Source organism: Sciurus carolinensis, chromosome 16 (assembly GCF_902686445.1).
Source record: "Sciurus carolinensis chromosome 16, mSciCar1.2, whole genome shotgun sequence".
In the NCBI taxonomy this organism is placed as follows: Eukaryota; Metazoa; Chordata; class Mammalia; order Rodentia; family Sciuridae; genus Sciurus; species Sciurus carolinensis.
In genome coordinates, this window is record NC_062228.1 from 36403694 (window position 1) to 36430601 (window position 26908).

At 35.2% G+C, this 26908-nt stretch overlaps 1 protein-coding gene and 1 non-coding gene across 2 annotated transcripts; one reads left to right on the top strand and one right to left on the bottom strand.

Annotated features, from left to right (window-relative positions):
* Positions 1-99: 99 nt before the first annotated feature.
* On the top strand, positions 100-26069 carry Shcbp1 (SHC binding and spindle associated 1). Its single transcript, XM_047529229.1, has 13 exons — positions 100-203; positions 2645-2812; positions 2992-3107; positions 4513-4721; positions 9668-9760; positions 13215-13448; positions 13533-13701; positions 14000-14120; positions 16857-16988; positions 18150-18268; positions 22868-22954; positions 23294-23435; positions 24921-26069. The coding sequence occupies exons 1-13, from the start codon at positions 101-103 to the stop codon at positions 25244-25246; spliced, it is 2019 nt and encodes a 672-aa protein (XP_047385185.1). The 5' UTR covers position 100; the 3' UTR covers positions 25247-26069.
* On the bottom strand, positions 19773-19907 carry LOC124967697 (small nucleolar RNA SNORA2/SNORA34 family). Its single transcript, XR_007105613.1, has one exon. It is a non-coding gene; the product is annotated as a small nucleolar RNA SNORA2/SNORA34 family (small nucleolar RNA).
* Positions 26070-26908: the final 839 nt, after the last annotated feature.

Consider the following 26908-nt stretch of genomic DNA (forward strand, 5'->3'; position numbering starts at 1 on the left):
GGGGGCGGGGCTCTGGGGGAACCGCCTCCGCCCGGCTATCCAATCAGAAGCGTCTTTGTCTTAGCGTTCCAGTCGAGGCCGCTGCCCGCGGAAATTTGAAATGGCTGACGAGTTGCCGACGGGTGGTGGTCTGGGGCTTGGGGCGATGGTACCAGAGCGCACTAACTGGGCAGCCGAGGAGGAGCCGGCGCCCCTGGAGAAAGGTGAGCACTTGCCAAGCTGGGCGGACAGTCTCCGTGGCGGCCTGGGGCGTCGGGACGCTGGCAGGGAACCTGGGTTGCAGACCAGCCGGATTCTGCTGGCCACCGTGGCGGCTATGGCTGTGCCAGGCCCGCACCCACTCAGGATGTCAAAGTGGTCAGGAACACGGGGGCAATTACCTGTCTCCACCATCTTTGGTCTCAGCTTTCCTGAGGCTGGAGGGAGTTGGATTAGGCCAGGAATTCCAAACTGAATGGGTTACCGGAAGCTTTAAGCTTATTTATCTGTTGAGCAAAGATTTTTTTTTTTTTTTTTTTTTATCTGCATCTCAAAGGAGATCGTAAACCACACTTCCCCTTTTTGAAAGAGAGAACCTCGAATGCTTGGCCTAGATACCTTTTCTGAGCACTGAAATCAGATGACCTGTCTGCCAATTTGGGACAGAGTTCAGAAATAGAACGCACGTCCCATAATTCTCAGGCCTTTCTATCTCTTCTTGAAGATTCCATTAATTTTGGGGGGTGGGGAGAGGAGTGTTGGGAATTGAACCCAGGTCCTTACAAGCATTCTACCACTGAGCTACATCCCCAGACCCCATTTACTTTCTTTTTTTCTTTTTTTTTCCTCTGACATTTTAAGCGGGTTTACATTCTTTAATACTTTCAATTGTGTTGTGTAGTGGAAAGAATTCTGGCCAAGTGAGAAAACATAGGTGTGTCTTAATTACAAATGTATCTTGTGAAGGGCAAAAGTTGATTAGCTTGTTTTTCCCCCTTGGAAAATAGAGCCAAAAGTTCAATTTACAGTGAAGATAAAGTGAGATAATGTGTAAAGAGTCATATTTTTGAAGTGGTTGTAAAGAAAGACTTATTCTGCATGCTATCACATGGAATCTAAAAAAAGCTGAACTTTGTGAAATTGAGCATAGATGGTGGTTACCAGGGGGTGGGGGAAAATGAAGAGCTGTCAAAGGGTACAAATTTGAAGTTATGAGTTGAATAAGTACTGGAAACTTAATAAATTAATGGTGAGTATAGTTAATAATATTGTATATTTGAAATTTAATAAGAGAGTAGATCATAAGTGTTCTCACAAAACAATAACCACAAATCCGAAGGGAGTTGGGGGAGAAAGGAAGGAAGGAAAGGAACTGTAAGGTGATAGAAATGTTACTCCTTTGTAATAATTCATAATATATATGTATCAAAACATCAATGTACACTTTAAATATTTACAATTTTTGTCTTTTATACTTATGTAAATGTAGAAAAACAGATCAAAAACAATATAGCTATAAAGAACGGTGTTGTTTACAAACAAAAACATGCATGTTATGTACCCGGCACTGTTGTAAAAGATTAAGAAATGATTTACTTATTCCTTGATTGAAGTGGGCATACTATTTTTATCTTCCCTTTGTAGGCAAGGAAATGAGACTTGGAGATAGAAGGCACTGATGCCCTCTCTGGCTTATGTGCATCAGTGTTTGTAAGCAGCAGAACTTTGAATACACTTTGGTCATCCTTGGGGTTGAGTAATTCTGGTGGCCTGAACAGGGGCAAAGGAATGTAAGGAAGGACAAAAGGGAAACTGAAAATAAGGGAAGGTGGGGGAAGACAAACTGCTTCTAAGATAGACTTAATTCCCTAAAACTACCTGTGGAAACTACTCTGCCAGTGTAAATGCCACCTAGGCATTTTTTTGTATGGCAATAGTTTTGTCTATTAAAAACATCATTTACACAGAATTAGATACGTCACTGGCTACATCACACCTTGTGAAACATAATTACACACAGGCCAAACCTAAGGTGATTTGCATTTTCTGATCTTTTCCTTAGACACAGTCATTGAAATTGGTGAGGAGGAACCTAGTAGCCTTAGTGAAGTAAATCTTATGCATTATTAAGAATCTTTCATCCATCTTTATTGAGGGGGCATTGGCAGACTTATACTGTAGAAAATAAGGGAGGCTTCAACTCATTTGAGAGGGAGTATCAGCTCCATTTTTTAATGTAGCTTAATGTAATTGTTTTTTGGGGGGAAAAAAACAACTATAAGATACTTGACCATTATAACTTGCTAGTTATAGTAGTGAAAATAAAAATCCAACTGTATCCTTTAATGGAGAACTTAGGTGATTTCCACTGAATTAGAAAATAGTCTTCCTTTGTTTTGCCCCCTAAACCTCAAAAAAACAACAAAAACCTAACCTGTGAAAAATCTTAAACTTTTATTGTTTTGAAGTAGAATTTTGATTTTGAGATACTTTTGTTTTGGAAGCTAGTTTCTTCTGAAGGTGGTAGACATGAGTAGAACATTCATACCTAAGTCCTTTTGTATATTTTGTTTGGAATTTCTAAATAGGGACGGGAAAATAGAAGCACTCTAAGCACAGGAAGTACCTGGGATAGTTAAGTGTACTTGTTTTTGTTGTTCTTTAGGTTTGTTCCAAGATGAAGAGTCGTGCAGTGATTGTAGCTGTCATGATAAACCAGTTACTAGTTTACGAAGTTTTGTGCCAGAAGGAAAAACTCATTTCCCAGAAATTTTCCAAACAAGTCAACTTTTGTTCTATGAACGATTCAGAGCCTATCAAGATTACATTTTAGGTGAGCAGGTTTTTTTTTTTTTTTTTTTCTTCTTTTATCTTTTTAGTTACAAATAGAATGACTGTCTCTGTTTCTGAGATTGCCAATTGTTGGTTCTGAGAAAGTAGATGTAAATGAATTTATTAACTTCTCTCTGCTTTATGCATACTCGGTTCTTACTATGTTTAATTTGTTTGTAGCTGACTGCAAGGCCTCTGAAGTAAGGGAATTCACAGCTGAGTTCTTGGAGAAGGTCCTTGAACCATCTGGATGGCGGGCAGTCTGGCACACTAATGTGTTTGAGGTGCTGGTTGAGGTAAATTTAATTCTGTTGTTAAGACATTTGTCTTTAGCTATAAGCACTTACTTCAGACTGTTATAGCCAAAGTGCTTATTTTTAATTAAAGTTTATGAGCTGATTGAAAATAGCATGTTTTTCTCATCTAATTGCCACAGTGTACTAAGTGTTCCAGTGTATGAAGTGTTCTGCAAATTTTAAAGGCTACTGAGGAGGAGCTACCAGGAAATTAAGGTGGTTTAAATTTCAGTGTCCTTTGACAAGGGGAAATGGATTATAAACCTAGGAAGTGGAGGAGGTATTTGAGATCATTTTAAAAACAAGGAGGCCTAATTGTGAAGTCAACAGAGTTTTAATTAATTTTTTACCTTCTTAGTTTAGCCCATTAAGTAGCTCAAACCAAACAGGCATTTTAAAACTCATCCATTTTTTTTGCTTAACGAATTTGTAGAAATGTGGTTAATCTCTTGATAATGTGTCCCACTGCAGAAAGTAAAACAATCTTATTTTTCAACTGACTGGGCCCTTCACATTAAACTTGCATTCTAATTTCAGCTGTGAATGTTTCTCAGTGTTTGTTAACTGGACCACAAAAAGCCCTGTTAAACCAAAATGTTAAACCAGGGAGTGTGAATTCAGTGTGACTGTAGCTCCTTTAGAAAATGACATCCCATACTGCAGTGATTATATGAAGCAGTGTTTTAGCTCTTCCGTGTGAATTTTTAAATTTTGGATTCGCTGATATCTTTACTTGAAGTTCAGATCTGTTAATTTGGTTGTGGTAATTCTCTTCTTCCCCTCCAATCAGTTTTCTAAAAAGAAGTCAAAGTCATTGTCTTAAAAGACTAATGTGCCATTTCTGTGTTTAAAATGCTAATACATTGCATTTATCAAGGGCTTAGTGTTGGTTTTATGGCTTCTCATTATGCTGGAGAACAGGTAAAATCTGAGTTCCTTCTGATGTTTCATGTCCTGGTCACTTTGCCTTTCTCATGTCTTGCTGTCCCTGCTCACTCCCAAACTATTTCCTTTGGTTCTAGCAAGAAGCACTGTCTTTCTCCTCCTCCAGCTGCCAAGCTTATCTCTGCCACAGGACTTTTGCACTTTCCCTGCTCTTACATGACTGCTTCCTTTTTGTTATTCTCAGCTCAGAGGTGACTTACCTTTGTCATCCCAGCAAAACCAGGTTGTCATACCTACTTATTATTCTCTGTCACATATTCATCACCATCTTATTTTTCTTCCTGATTACAATGTAAGCACCATGAGGGTAAGAGCCAGACCTGTCTTATTTTCCCTTTATATTATGAAAGAAGACTCCCTGTCCCCATTCCATGCTTCAAATAAATTAGGCTCTTAGTAGTGTTTTATGTGTGTATCTGAATTTTGACTTATATGTGTTAAGTAATATTTTAAATTTTAGGTTACAGATGTGGACTTTTCGGCCTTGAAGGCAGTCGTGAAGCTTGCTGAACCCTATGTCTGTGACTCTGCAGTGAGCACTTTTACCTTGGATTGTGTGAAAGAGCTCCTTGATCTGAAGGAATGTCGGTTGCCCCTGCAGGAGTTGTGGGTGGTGTTTGATGGTTCTGGAGTGTTTGACCAGACAGCACTTGCAATTGAGCATGTCAGGTAGGAACAGAAGTTTATAAACATAACCTTGTGGCCCAAAACTTTGGATGAAATGAAGTAATTCTGATCTCTGTTGGATTCAGATTCAAAAACTCAAAAATACAAACTTTGTCATTGCAGTGTGTGTGTGTGTGTGTGTGTGTGTGTGTGTGTATGTATGTATGTTTTTGTGTATTTTTTTTTTTTTTTTCTGGTCCTGGGGATTGAATCTGAGGGTGCTTTATCACTGAGCCAAATCTCAGGCCTTTTTATTTTTTTGAGACAGGGTATCACAAAATTGCTTAGGCTGACCTTGAACTTATGATCCTCCTGCCTCAGCCTCCTGAGTTGCTGGGATTATAGGTGTACATCACTGTGCCTGGCTGACACTGTAATATTTTAAAATATTCAAAGATTAGGAGAATCTTGAATTTTTGTTGTTGTTGTTGTTTTGTTTTGCAGTGCTGGTGATTGAACCTAGGGCCTTGTGCCTACTAGGTGAGTGCTCTACCACTGAGACACACTTCTAACTCCTAGGAGAATCTTTTTAAAATTAATATTCATAATATTCATTTTATGATCATTTCAAACTTACAGAAAAGTTGAAAAGAATAGTACAAGGCATACCTTCACTAGATATCCTCAAATGTTAACAAAAGATAGGAGATTCTTAATTTGGTTTGTATAGATTTAGAAACTACCTTGAAAGTTATAGATGCTAAGGCTTTTGGTTGGTATATTTGAATACGATAAAAAGAAAGGAAAGGTAGTAAAGAAAGTGGTGTACTATGATCTATGTGCTGATAAGACCGGTACACTTTTTTTTTTTTCAAGGATGTGTCTGATCAGAGAAGGTATTTTCTTAGGCTACTTCCTGATCTTTAGAGGATGTGTTTGTTCACGTGTCCTTTTTGGCATAGTTTATTTCCACTTGCACAAGTGTTCCCTTCTGTGCCCAGTAAGTGAGAAAGAAAGCCCATGATACCTGAATTGATTGGTATGCTTTTTAAATATTTCAGATAAATCTTTTATCAAATAGTTCTTGATCCAGCTAGTTTTTTTGGATCTTCTTATATTTACTAAAGAAAGCTTACTTTAGTTAAAAAATGGACATATATTCCTCTAGGAAGTGGAAGACTTGATAATGTAGTGATCATAATATTAATAATGTGTGGTGTTTTGTAACAAGTATTTTCTAGTTTTTATATGATTAGTGAGTCCACCTGATTTTGCTGAGCTTAAGTTGAATACTCTAAAAAGAAGCAGAATGTCTCAGACCTTGCTTCTGATATCTCACAGAAAATTTCTAATTGTGTGGAAAAGAGCATTTACCTCTAGATGTTTAGTATAGGCCAAGCAATATAAATCTAAAGAACTAGTTTCTGTCCAGAGCCAAAATAACTCCTTTGTGCTTTTCTCATGTTAAAAAAGAGTCTGTCAATTGAATCTATTGAAGGTAAAGGGATAACTGGTAGGTTTAGGAATTAGGAGTCTAGGAACTAATCTCTTTTATGGTGTGAGAAGTTAGTAGAAAGAAAAGTACTTAGAATTGGTCATATTGTTTGAAGAAGAGCCTGGCTAAATTTGCTCTTCATTTGGATAGCTTGGATTCTGATCAGTTCCCAGAGAAGGTCAAATTATGAGGGTGTTCATTTGTTCATGATTCAGTAAATATTTGAGTTTTGGGTCCTTAGTATGATATGACTAGTACATGAAGCAGACAATCACCATCATCAGGAAGCTATTAAACATGGGCAATGAGCCTTGATGACATAATCATAACCAAGATAGAGTATCCAAAGACTAGATTAGGTTGCTGCTCTGTTGTTATTTCCTGAGGAAATGACGTTTGAGTTTGGGTCTGAAGGGGTAGCCAAAGGAGGCGCAGGTGCAGGAAACAGGTGCAGGAACTGAGTGAGTTTAGGGAACTGAAAGGCCAGCATGGTCAGAACAGAGAGAACCAGGAAACCAGGCTGGAGAGATTGGCAAGGGTCAGAAGGTATAGGACTTTGTCAGCCAATTAATCTTTTTTTTTTTGTCTTTAAGAGCAGTGGGAAGCCATTGAAGAGTTTTCATTCTTGGGAGAATATGATCAGTTTTAGGCTTGGAAAGTTTCATTGTAGCTTCTGTGTGGAAAATGAATGGAGGGAGATGGAATAGGCAGGTCAATTAAGAGGCAAGAGAAAGAGAGTGGAAATTCTGAGAGGATAGGTGGAGCCTTATAAAAAAGTGGAGTGGTTGGGATACAGTGGGGAAGATGTGAGGAATGAAAAAGTTAGGACTGGACATGGAAGCAGTCAAGGCCAACTCCCACATTTCTGTCTCGAAAGAATAAACACTGGAAGAGGTGCAGATGTGAATGATAAGAAAATGCCTGACAGCATGCTGGTAAGGAGGATATTTAAGCTGAGTTATGAAATGTAAATCTAAGTTTACCAGGTGTAGAAGGTGGAAGATTTCTGACCAGCATTTTACATGGAAGTTTGAAAGAACTTGTGAAATCTGGAGTTTACATGCAAGAACTCTGTGCTTTAGAGTCAGAATATTGATCCTTGTAATATCAAGCTCAGGACTTCATTCTAAGGACAGAAGGGAGCCAGCAGAAATTTTTTAATGAGTAGGGGCATCTTCAAGTTCAGATTTAAAAAAACAACAAACAGGAGGCTGGGGATATAACTTGGTTGGTAGAGTGCTTGCCTCACATGCACAAGGCCTTGAGTTCAATCTTCAGTTCCACCAAAAAACCAACCAAACAAACAAACAAAATCCCCCATATTCCAGAGGGCAAAGAGACTGACCACCCAGTCTACAAGAATTAAGAGCTGGCTTCATTTTCTGTGTTCCTTCCTTTTCATAGCAGAACTTGAAAGAGTTATGTATAGTCACAATCTGTACTTCCTGGCATCCTAGTAATGCGTCTACTCCCACTTCACCACTGAAATGGTGCTCACGGTCGCTAAAGACTTCTTCTACGTTCTCATGTCCAGTTGACACTTCTCTGATCTCATCTTGCTTGGCCTCTTGGCTGCATTCTAGGCATCTGGTCATTCCCATCTTCTTAACACACTCTCCTTCAGCTTCTGGGACACCGCTGTTCAGATGGTATCTCACAGACTTGCTTTCTTAGTCATCCTGGCCAGCTCTTCCTCTTGTGCTCAACATGTAGAATGTTAGAATTACCCAGAGATCAGTCCTTAGTAATGGCAATGGTCTTAGTCTGTTTCCATTTGCTATACTAATACCACTGACTGGCAATCTATAAACCAAGGAGTTTCTTTTGGCTCATGGTTCTGGAGGCTGGTAAAGAGCGTGGTAAAGCTCTCATGACTTAATTACCTCTTAAAAGTCCTAACTCTTAGTACTGTTACATTGGCAATTTATTTTCAACATGAGTTTTGGAGAGGGATAGTCAAACCATAATAGCCATTTACTCTTTATTAATAATCAACTTTGGAAGCACATTAGAATCAGCTGGGTTATTTTCTTTATAGAAATATTCCAAGTAATACATGAAGAAGGAATGGTAGAATCATTTTGTAACCACTAATGGCATAAAGGTGGTAATTATCAATGACTGCTACAACCACTAGGTGAAAAACTGATAAGGAACTTTGTAGTGGGTTAATTAGACTGACAACACCTTAATCCATCCATCAGTTTTAACCTCATGAAAAAGAATGGCCAGGCATTGTGTGCTTCCTGATAGAGGTATATTATACCTGTCTTGAAGTATTCTTGCCAAAAATCTTTCCTAAAGCCAATCAAGCTACTAAATCCTACTATCAGTTTACTAGAGATAAAGGAAACAGAAGAATGTGTTAAATGATCCTATGGGGATGTAATCAACAAAGTTCAGAGTGTGGGAAACTATTAAGTAAATTCCATGAAAAGAAAGAGGAAAGAGTAATCTATAAAATAATTTAAGAGCTATATTGATTAAATGCAATAGTTGACTCTTGTTTGATCCCAATAAAATTCTGTAAAACAATAGAAGGAGACAATTAGGAAAATTTGAACACTGTATATTTAATGATATAAGGCATGAAAACTTTCTTTTTGGTATAAAGACTTATTTTAGAGACAATACTACAAATTTATGAGTAATATGGCTGAGATTTGCTTCAAAATAATTCAGTGTTAGGGTGATGGAGGAGGAGCAGAGGTATAAATTGGTGAGGCAGAGATGATAATGAGTTGATAATGGTTGAAGCAGGATGATGGATACAAGGTATTCATGATACTTTGTTTTTTGTTGTATGTGTTTGAATTTTTCAAAAGAAAAAAAAAGTTAAATCATTTTGGGAACTTTAAAAAAATAGGGATGCTGATTCTCCCCCTAGACTGAGATTCTGATTTATTGGTCTAGTATAGGGAATACATTTTTAAAATCATCCCTGGGGACTCAAATGTGCAGCCAGGGTTGAGAACTAATGCTTTATATTATGTCCCTAGATGATCTCATCTATTCTTTAATACCATCAATATGTTGACCCTACCAGATTTATACCTGTAGCTTTGACCTTTCCCTTGAGCTCTGGGGTTCTATATTCTTCTGCATACTGAACATCATCCATTTGTGGATCAAATAGGCTGGAACATGTTGAAAACAGAACTCTTTATTTTCAACCCCAAACCTTTTTCTCTCCCCTTCTTTTCCATCTCAACAATGGCATCATCTGCCCAGTTTTGATAGTCAATACATAGTTCTGATAAAAAGAAAGTCCTAACAGTACCAATGTTGTGGAAAAATTTTTCCAACTGATCTAAAGGTCTGTATTTTATATGACTCATGACTGTCAATTATAACAAATAATACAGTATTCACATATCTTAGAGAATGTCGTGAAAATAATTATAAATAGTTATAAATGGTAGGATTGTTTTGATTTTCTTTTTAGCTCTCATCCCTCCAAAACTCCAATATTTTGAGCTGTCGATTGAATTTAAATGATACTAAACTCTTTCAGGTTTTTCTACCAAAACATTTGGAGGAGTTGGGATGAAGAAGAGGAAGATGAGTATGATTATTTTGTCAGATGTGTTGAACCTCGATTGAGACTGTGAGTATTTATTACTGACCTTGTATGTGTTGGAAAATGGATTTTTAAAAAGAATTTTACCTGTGTGATATACACATACATGCCCCAGATGCCATAGACAGAAACAGACTGATGTACAAATAGTATGGCCCTTTGGCAAATTATTAAATGAAGCTTGTGTGAAGTGTAGACACCTGCATTTTAAATTTATAAACTGTTTAAAAGCAGAGAATTCAAGAACATTTAAATTATAGTTCACTATTTGTGAATATGAATAAAATTCAATTGAACTAGTATGTTAAAAGCCTTTTGTTAAATTCAAAGACAATTGTTAGAAAAAAAGTGAAATTATTTGAATTATAGAAGACTCTTGTTTAATTTTTTAAAGACTACTTTTAAAGGTGTACGGTTTTATTCTAATGTTTTGTCAAGTTCTTGCTTTGTTTGACAAATAGATGAAAATACTAAATCATTAATATTGGTGGGAATAAAAATTTCCAAAGTACATTTTTGTAATTTATCATTTTGGTGGGAAAAGCCCTTCCATACAAATGTATAAAAATTAACCATGTAACACTGACCTTCTTAAATGTGGTGTTTATTTATCATTCCACTAGATGGTGGTCTAAGACCAATAATTTTCTTGTATTCATGAATTGTAATTTAATAGGCAATGCTGCAATGAGAATAAAATTAGAACTTGTCCTCCGAAAAAAGAATTATGGATGATGATTTTGTTCTTGTGTGAAAGATGATTTGACTCAGTAAGATAAGGCAGTAAGCCCTCACATTTTTGTGGAACCCAATTTAATTTAGTAAGTTTCTCTTGATTTCAATAGTACATAATAATAAAATAAAAAATATGTGAAAGTCTGGCTAATGATTCTTACTTGTTTAGAATTATGTATGTCTGATTTTAGCTATATTGGCTATATTAGCTATATTTGGCTATATTTTCTATTCAGTCTTTCTAGTTTTTTCATTGTGTCTATTCTGTTTTCCCATAATGTACTCAATAAAATGACATATTTTCAATAAACCTGAATATTTTCTTGGTTGGTGATACTTGCTCTTAAACAGTAATGATTGGTTTTGATTGAAGTGAAATGTAATGGTTGGTGACTATCATGCGTATCTGGCAAATTTGATGTTTAGTTGGAGAAAAATTGTATTATGATTTGACAGCCTTGCTTGTTCTAACAAGAAATGATTTATATACATACCCTCTACATCACCAGCAGATGGAAAAGCATAAGGCAGAAATGATTTGGGTTATGGAGAAGAAACTATGGTGCTTGATGGAGAAACTGGAATGTTGTCAAATGTAGGCAGATCTGAAAAAGTCCTTTAAGATAGGAATAGAGCTATCAGTAGACAAGATTTAAAAGGAATCAAATCATACCACTGTCTTGATTTTACACTGTGGTAAATATTTTTCCTTTCTAATTCAAAATATAGCATTTCAGAATTTAAGGGTCTGAGACACAAATGTTGGTTCATTGCTTCCAGACCATGAAGTATCAATGTAATGAGGAGAAATAAAGTGATTGGCATGGGCATTAGAAATACTAAGAAACTGATTTTAAAATTTGAGCTTTAGGGCTGGGGTTATGGCTCAGTGGTAGAGCATGCATTGCCTGGCATGTGTGAGGCCCTGGGTTCGATCTTCAGCACTGCATATAAACAAACAAACAAAGTGTCCATCGACAACTAAAAAAATATTTTAAAAATTTGAGCTTTAATCTTCACGACTTAATAGACCTGATCAGTCAGTGGTCTGCTCCCTAATTTCTTCTTTGCAAAGTGGATTTGCAGAATATCTTTGAATGATTATGGATTAACCACAGCAGACAAAATCCTCGCTTTCCAAGTCACTTAATTTATTTACTAGAAAAGTGGGGAAAAATTACTTTTTATTTGTTTTAAATACTATTTGAGTGTTCACCATAATTTGATGTAAATTTGTTTAGGATATGGTTCTTTTTTCTCCCCATCTTATTCAGAGTATAACTAAGTAAAAAAACAAAAACAAAACAAAAAATATCATCTAAGGCAATAGTTTTCAACCTTTGCTACACATTAGTATCTAGGGAACTTAAAAAATTTACTTCTAGCCATTGTGGTAGCAACTTGTAATCCCAGTGGCTCAAGATACTGAGGCAGGAGGACTGCAAGTTCACAGCCTCCCTCAACAATTTAGTGAGGCCCTAAGCAACTTATTAGCCACACCCTTTCTCAAAAAATAAAAAGGGTTGGGCATGTGGCTCAATTTTTTAAGTATCCCTGGGTTCAATCCCTGGTACTTAAAACAAAAACAAAAAAACCAAAAAAACTTTCAGAGACCCATTTAATTGGTCTGGATGCAGGTCTGGCCAACTGTAGTTTTGAAAACTTCCCAGGTGAGTTGAATATTAAGTTAGAGTTGAGAAGCTGTGACCTAAGGCATTGCTAGTCAGTGTATTTTTAACTAAGAAATAAAGCAGTTATTTTAAAACTGTATATAATGATGGTATTCTTGTATTTTATTTTCAAAACCATTTTCTTTTTCATTAATTTTATATCCATTAACTTGATTGTACATCCCAAAATTATTTTACTGCACCCAGAAATACTTTTTGATATGTCTTTACAGAATTTCAAAGGCGATCTCTAATAACCTTCCTGAGATATTTTTTGTGCATTAAATTTAGGCAGAACTAGATAATTTAAAGAATCTAATTGTTGATCCTATAAATCTGGTAATCATGAAAGTTGTGAAACAATTTCAGATACTTCCCTCCCTAACCCCACTCTCAAATCCCTATTGCTATCTTTTTATTATTAAGATTTCGAGTTTTTTTTGTGTGTGTGTGTGTGTGTGTTACTAGTGGTTTAATCCTCGGGCTCTCTATCACTGAACTACACCTCCAGCCCTTTTTATTTTTTATTTATTTATTTATTTTTTTTTTTGGGGTGCTGGGGATCGAACCCAGGGCCTTGTGCTTACAAGGCAAGCACTCTACCGACTGAGCTATCTCCCCAGCCCCTTTATTTTTTATTTTGAGACAGGGTCTTGCTAAGTTGCCGAGGCTCCCTTGGAATTTGCAGTTCTCCTGCTTAGCCTCCAGAGTTGCTGGGATTATAGGCATGTACTACCATGCCCAGCTTGAATCTCAATATATGAGAAGAAATATTATCTAATATAGATAATGTTTATAGATTATGCAATGTGAACTGACAGTGTTTTAAAAATATGATGCTTGGATCTAAGGGGGAAAAAATTCTCAAAAGAAGAAAAGTTAGTGACCCTAATGAAGCTGTTCTTCACACTTCCAATTGCTTTCATTAATAATAGAGTGCTATTCAGAGCAACTTAACGTATACCCGAGTTAAATACTGTAAAACACTTTTCTTGCTGGATCTTTGAGAACTAAATGAGCTGTCTTAATGATGAGAAAATGTACTTGGAAGGCAATGAATTTCAATTTACTTTCAGGTATTATGACATTCTTGAAGACCGAGTTCCTTCTGGACTTGTTGTTGACTACCATAATCTGTTGTCTCAATGTGAGGAGAGTTACAGGAAATTTCTAAATCTGAGAAGCAGTCTGTCAAATTGTAATTCTGATTCTGAGCAGGAAAATATCTCCATGGTGGAAGGATTAAAATTGTATTCAGAGATTGAGCAGTTGAAACAAAAGCTAAAACTCATTGAGAATCCTTTGTTGAGGTATGTGTCTTTGTTTTTCTTAACTAGTTAACTTCTTTTTAGTTATCTTACTGAGAACTGACGGATCTGTTTGGCTTCTTTAAGGTATGTGTTTGGTTATCAGAAGAACTCTAATATTCAAGCAAAAGGCATCCGTCCAAATGGCCAGAAGGTCACCCATGTGGTCTCCTCCACCATGATGACTAGTCTGCTGCGGTCTCTGCTCAGGGACAAGCTTTGTGAAGAGCATTGTGAGGGAGAAATAGAAATTGAGGTAAAAGGGAGTTTCTTACTCCCAGTGACTTCTTTTGATTAACACCAGATTTTTATGAATTCTACAAAGTGTTTATAGAAGCTTTTTAGGGCTGGTTTTCTTGTGAAATGGGAAGTAGTAAGAGTGCTGCCTTTTGTTAACAATAGTCACTTATAAGCACACTTGGGGCTCAGTGCACTATCACAGGAGACACTTAATGCAGTTTGTGTTCCATTTTAAAAGTGAGACATGAAGGCACTTGCAATAATACTCAAGTTGCTTTTGGGGATATATATTGCAATATGTTTTTGTTTTCTAGTTCCACAGAGATCCATTGTCTGCTATAAATGCCTGCTTTGAAGGTGACACTGTCATTGTTTGTCCTGGTCATTATGTGGTACAAGGCACATTCTCCATTGCCGATTCCATTGAATTGGAAGGTGAGTATGGATGATAACCAATCTCTCATGCATTTGTATAAGTAAGCAGTAAGTCACTGATCTTGTTGCAGTTCTAAGAATGTGATTTCAACCAATTTGGTTTTGAGTGAGATGCCTTGAAACATTAAGGGTATTTAAAACTTTCAGGGGATTGACCCAGCGTTTAAGCAACTTGAATCAGGTCTTTGAGACAGTATATATGTTGGGAAGATGTTTACGGCACTTTTTTTTTTTTTTTTTTTTTTTTTTGGTTAAAAAAGAGACCATTAGGAAGAGGTATACTTTGTAGATTGTAGGTAGTTTGTGGGAAAAAGTCTAATTTCTGGAATGGAAAAATATTCCCAGCAAAATATACATATATCTACATCTATATCTATGTTTAGTATTTTCTTATCTGTTACTTGTTCTTAGGTCATATATTTTGTGGATATCTTGGTACCTGCTCTTTTTTGTTTTAAATTTAGCTTGTTTTTATTAGAGGTATTTTTTTTAAAGTACATTTAATTTGGATTGGTGCAAAAATTATCATAATTCTTTAAAAGCTTACTGAATATCCCAAATGCTACATTTTTGTATCCTGGCCCAAGTATACTTTTGAGAACATCAATATTGGAAGATCGTATTAAAAGCAACTTTTTAATAATTATAATCTTACTGTTCATTCAGAGTGATTCCTAAATTTAGGTTACTTTACAGTTGTTCATTTTGGTTCTGCATATTTCTATAATGTCAAATTTAGAAGCACCTGTTCAACTGTTTACCAGAATAGCTTTAAGTTAACAATAAAGCTTGTAATGCAAAAAAAAAAAAAAAAAGCATATATCATATTGGGACTTAAGCAGCTGTTCACAATGGCTTAAGCTATGTTCTTTATCTTGTCAAAACTTCTTAATAGAAGCAAGACTAGGAGTTTAATTTCCTGCTGTTCACTACTATATCATCTCACCCCCTTTTTTGTTTTATGTGTATAATTTTTGTTTTTTCTTCTCTCCAATATTTGATTTATAATAGATGTATGTGTATAAATAACACACATGCAGGGAAATCACTGCAATAAAAATACTTTATTTTTTGGCATAGCGAAAATAACATTGATATTATAGATTGTTTGGTGGATAAAAGTTCTTTTTAGATTGGTGAAGAAATTATAATGTAATTGCCAGAGTGTTATAAATAACCATAGAATTCTGATGGTTAAGTGTAAAAATGACTATAAATTTACTAACAGAGGACATTTCTAAGAATTGGGGAGACAGATGGGATCCGCAGTATGTGTATGTGAAGTACTAGTAATCCATTGCTAACACTTGTAACAAGTGATATGTATTGAGTACCTACTATGTGCAGGGTAGTAACAGCACTTACAGTAGGGCTTTTCATTCTTGTTTAAAAAATCCCTTCGGTTAGGTAATGGTTTTGTTTTTAACTGCTAAAAATACATAATTTGTATAATAATCTCAGGTTTTTTTCTCAACATGGAATTCTTTTTATCTTTTTTATTTTTCTGAAGATAAACAATGATTGTTGTAGACAATATGCAAAGTACAGACAGACACATACAAAGGATCAGAAACAACTCAATCCAATCATCCATTGTCCACCCTGGTAGCATTCTTGTGTATGGAGTCTTACTGAATTTTCTAGTGCCCCTCAAGGCTTGTCTATACTCTTCAGGTAGCTTTGCCTATTCAGTGCAGTTACTTACTACTTTCATCTATGCAAGCAAAGATTCATCTTTATGAGAAGACTAGAAAAAATAATAAACCAAACATCCAAATACTTACCTAACTCTAGTGAGAGTTATTTCTTATGACTTTGTTTGTGTGCTTCTGTTTTATGATGAGAGGAAATCTTCTAGTTTTCTGAAAGTGCATTCAGAGGCTAGGCCTGCATTATTGGTTGGATTAAGGTTTAGTTGGGTGCAGTGATGTGCACCTATATCCCAGCTATTGGACGAGTGGAGGCAGGAAGACTGCTTGAGCCTAGGAGTTTGAGGCCAGCCTAGGCAGCATGGAAATACCCTATCTCAGAAAAAAAAAAAAAAAGAAAAGAAAAGATTTATGAAACCTGATTTTAAAAAAGTTGGTTAATAAAGTATACTCTTTTTTGGTATTAGCTTAAACTGTTTGAAGTCAGTTTGTCAGGTTTTAAGTCCATTTGTTTAAGGAAATATTAAAATTAGATAATCTTGAGAAATGCTAGATTTATTCAATATAATTTATATTAGAGTCATAAAAATCTTAGAGACAAAAACTTAGAAGGACTGAATGACCTAGAATTATTTATTTTTTATAGCAGTTTTGTAAATGAATTTAGTGATGAACCGATCTAAGGTGGTTGGCAGAATAGTCTTCCCAATATAGAGACAGATTGCAGGGTTGTTACTGTTAAAATTGGATACCCTGGGGCTGGGACTGTAGCTCAGTGGTAGAGTGTTTGCCTAGCATGTGATCGAACCCAGTGGTTTGATCTTCACCACCACATAAAAATAAATAAATAAAATAATTCTGTCCACCTATAGCTGTAGGTATACTTTAAAAAAAATACATTTTTTTTTAAAAAAAAATTGGCTACCTTGGCTTAAACAAAGTATGTGGAGAGACAGATTTTATTTAAATACGACTAAGTTGACTGGTCTCGAATTATAATTTGAAAATGAACGAGTGGAATTTGTCCTAACATTTTTATGTTCAGGTGTTTTCCCTCATTCTTAAGTGTTCTTGCTCTCTTCCTTAGGATATGGTTTACCAGATGATATTGTGATAGAAAAGAGGGGCAAAGGAGATACTTTTGTGGACTGCACAGGTGCGGATATTAAAATCTCAAGCATAAAATTTGTTCAGCATGATGCTATAGAAGGAATCTTAAGTAAGTAGCTGAATATTTGGTGTATTATTTCTTCTAGACTTTGAAAGATTACTTTCTGTACAAGGTAGAATTTAGTGCAATGCCACTTGAGTATATGGAAGGCTGATTAATTACTGTGTACATAGCATGATGAGTTAAGAAACTTACCCAAGGGGAAAAACAGTTCAGCTTATTATTATTATTATTATTATTATTATTATTATTATTATTACTTCAGCTTATTCTTGAAAACTTGTTAGTTTTTTATCAGTTTCTTTTCTGTGTGATCCTTTCTTTTAAAGCATTCCAATATTGTGTTTTGTGTTCTTTGTATTCAGTTTAGCATTAGACTGAAACTTGCTACCTTCATATTGTGCTAAGATTTGGATATAGTGTCCCCTAAATGTTCTTGTGCTGGAAGGTTGGTCCATAATGTGGTGGTGTTGAGATGGTAGAATCTTTAAGAGATGGGATGTAGTGGAGGTAATTAGGTTACAGGGGTTCCATCCTCATGAGTGGATTAATGCAGGTCTCACAGGAGTTGATCAGTTCCCCTGAGAGTGAATGTTATAAATGAACAAGCCTGGCCCATCATCTTCTCTGTTTCCTTGCTATTACATGTTTTCCTTCCACATGCAGCTGTTGTCCTTTCTCCTCCTCCATATTGTCATACATTTGGGGAGATCTTGTGAAACTCCATGCTTGGACTTTATAGCCACCATAATCATGAACCAAAAAACTTTTTTTTTTTTTAATAACATTACCAGTGTCAGGTATTTTATTATAGCAACATAAAACATTGTTTCCTGGAATCTGTATTCCCTTTTTTGGGGACTTTTCCTTCTTCCTTCTAAGTCACTTAGCAAAGTCGCTTGTATATGTATATATATGTGTATTTGTGTGTGTGTGTGTGTGTATGTATGTACAGTTTTTGTTTATGTAACATAGGTGCTTTTGCATTTCTGAGGTTAAGTCATTTTCTGAGGATGTTGCCTTTAGGTTTTAGAAAATAACTCACTATAGTGATTATTTAAATTTTATGAATTTGTAATTCAGGTAACAGTTTATATGGTACCTCTTGAGGAATACTTAGACTATAGCTAATGTCAACTCTAAGATATTTCTAATATTGGAATAGTCACATTACTTCTTAAAGCAGTTAACTGTATGTTTTCATCATAGTCATTCACCGTGGCAAGACTACATTGGAAAACTGCGTGTTGCAATGTGAAACTACAGGAGTCACAGTACGAACATCGGCTGAATTTTTAATGAAAAACTCGGATTTATATGGTGCCAAGGTATGATCATCTTTCATTTTTTAGAGGAAAGTAATTAATTTGGTTTAAGTTTTATATAATTAAGATGTGGGACCAAGATATAGATGCATACTTTTTCTTTCTTCAGCTAAAATCTTATTTAGCCATTAAGCATAAACATAATACAGTAGTATTTTTAAAACAGAGATTAGGAAGAAAAAGAATAAATCTCATGATTTCTCTAAGGTAATTTAAAGAGCAATTTAGGCCCTTAAAATGATAACTTTTAAATATTTTTGAAACAGTTGAAGCTCAGTTGCTTGTTTTTATTATTTTTTTTCAGTTGTAGATGGACACAATACCTTTATTTATTTTTATGTGGTGCTGAGAATCAAACCCAGTGTCTCATACTTGCTAGGCAAGTGCTCTACCACTAAGCTACAACCCCAGCGCCAAAGCTCAGTTGCTTTATTAAACAAAACTTCTTAATTTGAGATAATTATAGATTTACATGTTATTATAAGAAGTAATACAGAGAGATCCTGTATGTATACCCTTTATCAGTTCCCCTAATAGTATCATCTTGCAAAACTATAGTACAATGTCACAACCAGGATATTGACATTGGTTCAGTTGAGGCAAAGAATATTTCCACCACCACAAGGATCCCTTATGTTGCCATTTTATAGCCAAACTCATTTGCCTCTCCCACCAACCTTCTCAGCTGTTGGCAAACTCTCATCTGTTCTCCATTTCTATTATTTCATCATTTTAAGAATGTTATATAAATGGAATTACATAGTATATAACCTTTTGGAATTTGCTTTTTTCACTTAAGTGCAATTCTTTGGAGCTTTATCCAGAATTTGTATGTACCAATAGTTTGTTCCTTTTTTTTTTTTTTTTTTTTTTTTAAATGAAGGCACTTTGGCACAATTGCTAATTGCAGCGTTTTTTATCATGGTTGCTTTGATATTATTGTCAACTAATTCTAACATCTTAGACATTTTGTAGTTTATATATATTTTTTTAAAATTTTTTATTTTTTTATTTTTCAGTTGTCAACGGATCTTTTATTTTTTATTTTATTTGATTAAGTGCATTAGAAAATGATTAACTGCAAGGGATGGGGAGGGGAATAGGAAAGACAGGAGAATGAATCAGATGTAACTTCCCTATGTTCATATGAATATACCAGTGTAACGTGTAACGCCACATCATGTTCAACCACAAGAATGGGATCCTAATCAGAATAGGTTATACTCTCATGTATGTATGTCAAAATGCATTGTCATGTATATCTAAAAAGAACAGGTTAAAAAACCTTTTTAAAAGAATTTAAACCTCATGAAGGAAAAAAAAAAAGAAAATCATTCATTGAGCTCTGAAACATGAATCTAATAACACCTGTTTACATATTGCATAAATAAAATAACGCTGGGGAACTGCTCTTCCCAATACTTGGCTATACCCTGTCTAACCTTAAGAGTCTTAAATCATTATTTATAGCATTCCTGAAGCTCTCCCAGTAGAAGAGAGAACTGTGGATTGTTTCCTCCAAATGAAACAACCATTCTCCACCAAGGTCCCAGAACAGCCAACAAACCATAGAAGATAAAGTTTTTTAGGCCTCTGCTTGAAACCAATAGCTGAAGTGTAACTGGTCTTCAGCCAGGGCCATAGTTTCTTCCTTCTTATTGTTGAGGAATAGACCAACATGTGGTCATTTTTGTTTGTTTATTCAGCTATTGAAGAAGTAGATGATCTAGGTTTTTTCTCATTTTTATCTATAGTGAGCTCCTTCAGTTTGGTAAAGCATATCTATTAAAAGCTGTTTAACTATATTTAATGATGAAATACTGAATATATTCCTCCTAATATCAAGAACAAGGTAAGGATATCTGCTCTCATTATTCATCATAGTGCTAGAAGTTCTAGCCAGTTCAATAAGGCAAGAAAAGGAGACAAAGGGCATATAAAGCAGAAAGGAAGAAATAAAAGTGTCCTTATTTACAAGTGATGTGATTATCTGTACCAAAAATCACCTAAAACACTACTGGTTATGAAGTTTCCTTTTGGTTCTTTATATCTTCTATTTATTTGCTGAGACTTTTCATTTGTTTAAGTATGTTCACAATTGCTAATTGCAGCATTTTTTATCATGGTCGCTTTGATATTATTGTCAACTAATTCTAACATCTTAGACATTTTGTAGTTTATATATATATATAAACTATATATATATAAACTATATATATATATATTTTAAATTTTTTTATTTTTTATTCTTCAGTTGTCAACGGATCTTTTATTTTATTTGTATGTGATGCTCGGTATTGAACCCAGGGTCTCACACATGCCAGGCAAGCACTCTACCTCTGGGCCATAACTCCAGCTCCATTTTGTAGTTCTGACATCAATTGATTGTCTTACTTAGTTTGGCATCTTCCTGGTTCTTGGTGTTTTAAATGCTTTTTCAGTTGAAACCTGGGGATTTTTATATTTTGAGAGTCTGGATCTTCTGTTTTGACTGGGCTTCTCTGAGTGCTATAGAAGGGATGGAGTAGGATGTGGGTAACACCTTCTTATTGCCAAGGGGAGGTAGAACTCAGACTTCCCAGTTGGCCTGGTTATTCGGATTGGGTGGGGTAGTTCCTTGTTACTGCTGGCCAGGAGTGAGAGATCCAGCTTCCTTCATGGTTTTCAATGACAATGTTGAACTTGGGGGCTGGTCTTGTAGCCAGTAGTCAGTGATGAAAATCCAGATTCTCCACTAGACCTGTTCTGATACCATCCCAGTGGGGAGAATTGCAAGCCCCCGTCACTGCAGGTGGTTGTAAAAGTCTGGACTTCCCATGTAGTCTCCACTGACACTGCTAGGGCGAGAGCCTTGTTATTGACTACTGGGGATAAAAGTTACCTGGTTACAGCCTGGTTAAAGTAGAAGTCTGGGCTCTCCTCTTGACCTTTGCTGGCATTGAGTGGGAATGGGGCCATTGTTTTTTTTTTTTTTTCCCCTGTGATTTTTGGCTGAAATAGAGCTATCATTGTCTAAATTTTTTTGTCTTTGGTTGTCTGGTCTTTTGACTAGATCTTTTCTGGTCTGCGTATGTTCATGTTTCTGAATCACTAGCTTCTTCAGTTCCAAGTCTGGGGATAATGAGGCAAAGGGAAATCCCAGGGAACTCACTATTGTGTTGGTATCATTCTTTGGGTCTTGAGGTCCCAAACTGTTCTGCCTTTTTCTTTCCATTTTTCAGTCTTTTAATACTTGTTTTATATATATGTTGTCCGTGTTTTTGTTTTTTTATACCTTATAGAAGGAATAGGAACATCTTACTCCATCACACCAGAAGTAACAGTCTCAATTACTTTTAATTGCCAAATAGCTGTTTACCTTCATTTTCTAGGTGAACTGATGGTTTAAATTGTCCTTTTAAAATTTTACATTATTCCTGATAGGTTGGTATTTAATTTTAAGTACTCTTTTTGTATATTCACATGCCTTGTAATGGCATTTCAGTATGACACATACAACTATGAATACCACATAACCTAGGTGTGTAGTAGGCTATACAACCTAGGGTTGTGTAAGTACACGCTAGGATTACACAGTGACAAAATCACCTAACAACATATTTCTCAGAACATATTCCTATTATTAAGTGACCCATGAATGTACATTTTTTTAGTGTACTCCTAAATCTTTTTTGCATATAACCCAAAACTGAAAATCTCTTAACTTAAAAAAAATCTTCTGTAAAAAAAGATTTTACAGAAGAGTTAGGTTAATGTGTGCGTAGGGTTCAGCCATATGTAAAGAAGGAAGTAATAACAAATGTTCTTTCATGGTACACTACTACTCCAGAAAAACAACTCAATATCCATGTAGTAGATGTGTCATAAATGATTATAATAACTTTTTCTTCAATGATATTGTGAATTAACATATTCTGAAATGGTTTCTTAATTATAGAGATTTTTCAAAGTGTCTAATATAATATTAGGAATAAATAATTCCTATTACTGTTACTTTTTTGTTGTACCATGTGGTAACATGGGACAGTGTGAGAGAATTGGATCATGTATGGGTCTTTCTGGTCACTCTGAATAAGTAACATTTATATCAACTGCTAATTTTAACATGTATATAGTAGTAGAGGCCATTGTTTGACTCATGGAAGTGATTTTTAAATCACTGTGACTGACTTATTTTTAAAAACAGAATCTTATTTCTGTCTTCAAATTACAGTATTTTGCTAGACTCATACTGTTCTCCAACTAATTGAGTATGTCTGAGAATGGTCATTTTGATTAAGTGCATCTTTCAACAAAATTGTTAAATGACTTTTTTTTTGGCAGAATCAAAAAACTGATTTGTCTAGAATAAGAGTGGAATAAAAATCAAGTTTTGACACTCTTAGCCACTCTGTGTGTGTGTGTGGTTTTTGAAAGTGGTAAATGATCAACAACTTGTTGGAAATGGAGCAAATAGAAATGTTGATTAGAAATACCTAAAGAAAGTTATCTGTAAAAGATTTCATCTTTGTATGTTAAATTTGATCTGTATTAAAGGCTAAGAAGTCATTGTAATAAACCTTTTTAAAACTGATTGTCATTACCTCAAATTGTAACTTACAGGGTGCTGGTATTGAAATATATCCTGGGAGTAAGTGTATCCTGAGTGACAATGGGATCCATCACTGCAAGGAGGGGATCCTCATTAAGGTGAGCATTAGCTGAAATACATTCTTTCCAAAGATTAGAATGGTTCACCTAAGAAATTATGTTTTATTACTTTTTTATGTTTGATTCTATTACTTCTAGTTTTGAAAGCATAAACAGCATAGAAATTTAAATAACCTAAGTAATTGGTGATTTCTTGTGACAATGCTTCACTGTGTTTAGATCTGTAGAAATGACAGGAACGCTGTGTCATTCAGAGCTACAGTGTATTAATAAGCATAGCTTTTCTACTTTATTTTTAGAATAGTGTGAAAAAAGATTTTTAAAGCAGGCAATGTTGAATATGACGGTTTCTTAAGACATTTGTTTTCAATGTCATAGGACTTCTTAGATGAACATTATGACATTCCCAAAATATCCATGGTAAATAATGTCATACACAATAATGAAGGTTATGGTGTTGTTTTGGTGAAGCCTACAATTTTCTCTGACCTGCAAGACAGTGCCCACGATGGAACTGAAGGTATGCTATGTTTAGTAATTTTTTATATAAAAACCAGATATAGTTTGCTTTATTTCAGCATTAACCTGATTAGGACCTGAGTCTTCCTCCCCTCTTTAAAAATATTTCTAGAACATGCTTGGGCATGTGGTTAGAGAAGCTTGATAGAGAAGCGATAACATTATAGAATCTCAGGGTGAAAGAAACTTTCTCAACTAGTTTGGCTGTTCATTCAAAACCTGATGCTGTGGTTTCTGTGATCCCACAGTTGCCCTGGTTTCATGCTTGGTTTTCTGTAGGTGTATAGAGTAAGGATAGGTATATGCTAGCAACAGTGGCTTCTACTGACGTTTGTGAAGGGAGGAGGCGGTGAAGTGAGTGTGCCAGGCGGAAGGCTGCATTTACTTAGGGCTACACAGGCGTTTGCCTCTATTTTTCATTGGTAGAAGTAAGGGCCTCTCTGTCATCTGCCCACTATTAGATCTCAGTTATGGATAAGAATTAAACATGAATGTGGACGAGGGAAGTTGAAAGTAGTTGAAACAGTAGTCCTTGTTATTCTTCAGGATCTGCTCCATTTATATCTCTATAAGTTTTTATCTCTACACAGGCCTCACAGGGTGAAATTAAGGTGTCAGGTGAGCAGGACTTTTATCTGAAAGCTCTGGTGAAAGAATCTACTTCCAAGTTTATTCATGTCATTTCACTGGCTGATTCTATTCCTTTAGGTTGGAGGATTGAGGTCTCTGTTTTTTTTTTTTTTTTTTTTTTTTTTTCTTGGCTGACTGTTGGTTGGGGATCATATTCTGCTCCTGTCTCATGGTCCAAATCCTTCTTAGCAACAGATATCCTCCCACAAGGCAAATTTCTCTGACTTCCTCTTCTGCAACCAGCTGGAGAAAACTGATTAGTACATTGCAAAATTACAATGCAAACTTCTGTTGCCATTTTTAAGAATAATGAATGTGGGACTGGGGGTGTAGCTCAGTGGTATAGCATTTGCCTAGCACGCATGAAGCCCTGGGTTTGACCTTAGCACTGCATAAAAATAAATAAATAAAATAAAGGTCTTGTGTCCATCTACAGCTAAAAAAGAAGAATAACGAATGTAACACCAGGGGTTGGGGATCGTGAGACCCATCTAGAATTAGCTGCTAGATTAGGAGTTTAAGAAAGGTAGCACTATCTTATTATCTTTGCATCCGACCTCCTAATGCAGTGCTTAGCAGATAGTAAATACCCAGGAAATGTCTGTTGAGTGAATGAGATTCTAGAATGAAAAAGGTAAACAAAGAGTTCAAAATTGGTGATCCTTTATGAGGATCTGAAAACCTTGGCAGGAAGAGTAAGACAGCTGCTGGTTGAGATTCTTATGCAAAGAATTTGTAAAATTCAGATACAGCAGGAGTCCTTGGCAGAAAAAACTTGAAAACTCTAATAGAGTGTAAATAGATGTTTATTTGGGTTAGACTGTCCATTTAACTTTGTTATAATTTGTTTCTTCAGAAAATAAAGCACCTAAAATTCAGACAAATGAAGAGGCAGATGGAGCTGAAAGAGTGGATCTAGAAGAGCTGATTCAGTGTGCAACAGGCAAAATGGAGCTTTATGTAAGAACTGACCTTTCTGAGCAAGTTGAGGGTAATTGTGAAATTGTAAATGAACTAGTTGCTGTTTCTACACAAAAAGGCCAGATGAAGAAGAAAAGGTTGAGTGAACTGGGGATCACACAAGCTGATGACAACTTAATGTCACAGGAGATGTTTGTTGCAATTATGGGGAACCAGTTTAAGTGGAATGGTAAAGGGAGTTTTGGTACTTTTCTTTTCTGACCACAATGATCTAACTAGGTAACAAAATATTGAATTTTGCACATGCTGCCCTAAGAATCACTGCTGCTTATGTAGTTTGCTTCATGTTGTAGTTTATATTTGATATATTTGATTGGACTTGAGTGAAATGTAGATTTATTTCTATCTGCAGCTATTGCACATAAAACACTCTTCATAAGAAAGGTCATGAAAACATATAAAATAAAAAATAATTGGAGATTTCTTATCTAAAAATGTCTTTCTTAAACACATAGTTCTCATATTAAGCCTGCTATGTAGCTTTCTAGTGTGAATACACTTTAATCCAGCACTTCAAAGAGGATGAAGAAAGGCAGGGAATGTAAGACAGTGCACAAAAATGCAGTAGGTGTCACATGTGCAGTGTTCTTCTAAAGTTGTCTTTTTATCCCAATTACAGTGAGTCTGATTTCCACACTATATTTGCATAATACTTGTCTTAAAATAAAAGCTTTTATGATTGGGAAGTTATCTAGGTAATCAGACTTATTATTGAGAATTTGAGTGGGATGCATTTTTATGCTGAACTGTGCAATCATCAGGCCAGCAATAGATAACTTAGCAGGTTTGAAACAGAAATGAAATGTGTTGTTTGGAGCCAATGTGTTCATAGAGCATTTCCAGTATTGAATGTGAATGATTAAAAAGAAAGTATTTTTCTTTCACCAAACAGTATTCTGAGCATATTTCTACATAGTCAAAATGATTACCTATAAAACCTATGTCAACAGTGTATTCTTTATCTCATATTGTAAACATAACTTTTAAACATATTTAAATTTTAAAAAACTATATGTAACATTAATATGCCTACTGATTAAAATTATAGTGATGAAACAATAAAATGGAATCTTGTAGTATTTTTTCTAAACACATTATGGGCTGTAGCACCAATGTAGCATTTGTAGCACACAATATTTTGGTATCATTTTAGTGTTTCAGAAAGAATGTTACATCTCCCTCCCCCAAGTGTTGTTATGTTTGTTTCTTAAATTTGAATAGATAGTAACTCTGATTTTTCAGATGCTACTAAATATGGAAGGATTTATATTAGATTTATTGTTTGATTATTGAAAGATATTTTTCTTTTACATCTTTTTAAAAATCCTGTTGCAAAGAGGTTTAAAAAGTAATGCTGATTAATTCTGCATTAGCTTCAGCCAAACACTGATTTGAAAACCATGTATTCAGCTTTTTAAATCTAGTTTTCTAGTTGAATTTCCACTAACAGAATTTATATATATTTTTTGTGTATTCTTTCATAACTTGCTGCAGTATCAAGAGACCTTGTATCTAGGTAAGTAAAGCTAATATCTTTTTTGTTCCTTTTCAGCATGATAGTTTTTCAGATTTCATTTCATTTCTCTTTTAAGTCTAAAACTTACATATTTTAATTCATTTGATCAGTTAGTAAATAAGCCTATATGCTTTTAAGTAGAATATGTGTTGTCTCAATTGATGAAGTTAAACATCACAGATGGCTTAGTATAGGGAGTAGAAAGAAGCTTGTAGGGGTGTAGATTTGACACTCGATACAAAAGCACTGATAATGTAGCAAAAGGACAGTTCTTTATGTGGATTGAGTTACCAAGTGTCCTATCCTCATGGTCTTTCCTTAGTGTGACCTCAAATTTATGGCAAGTA

Bases quoted from the DNA above. Each gene is read 5' to 3' on its own strand.
- Shcbp1 (XM_047529229.1), top strand. From the start codon at position 101: ATGGCTGACGAGTTGCCGACGGGTGGTGGTCTGGGGCTTGGGGCGATG. The intron at 9,761-13,214 runs GTGAGTATTTAT...ATTTACTTTCAG, and splicing joins GTTGAACCTCGATTGAGACT to GTATTATGACATTCTTGAAG. The intron at 16,989-18,149 runs GTAAGTAGCTGA...TTTTCATCATAG, and splicing joins TGCTATAGAAGGAATCTTAA to TCATTCACCGTGGCAAGACT.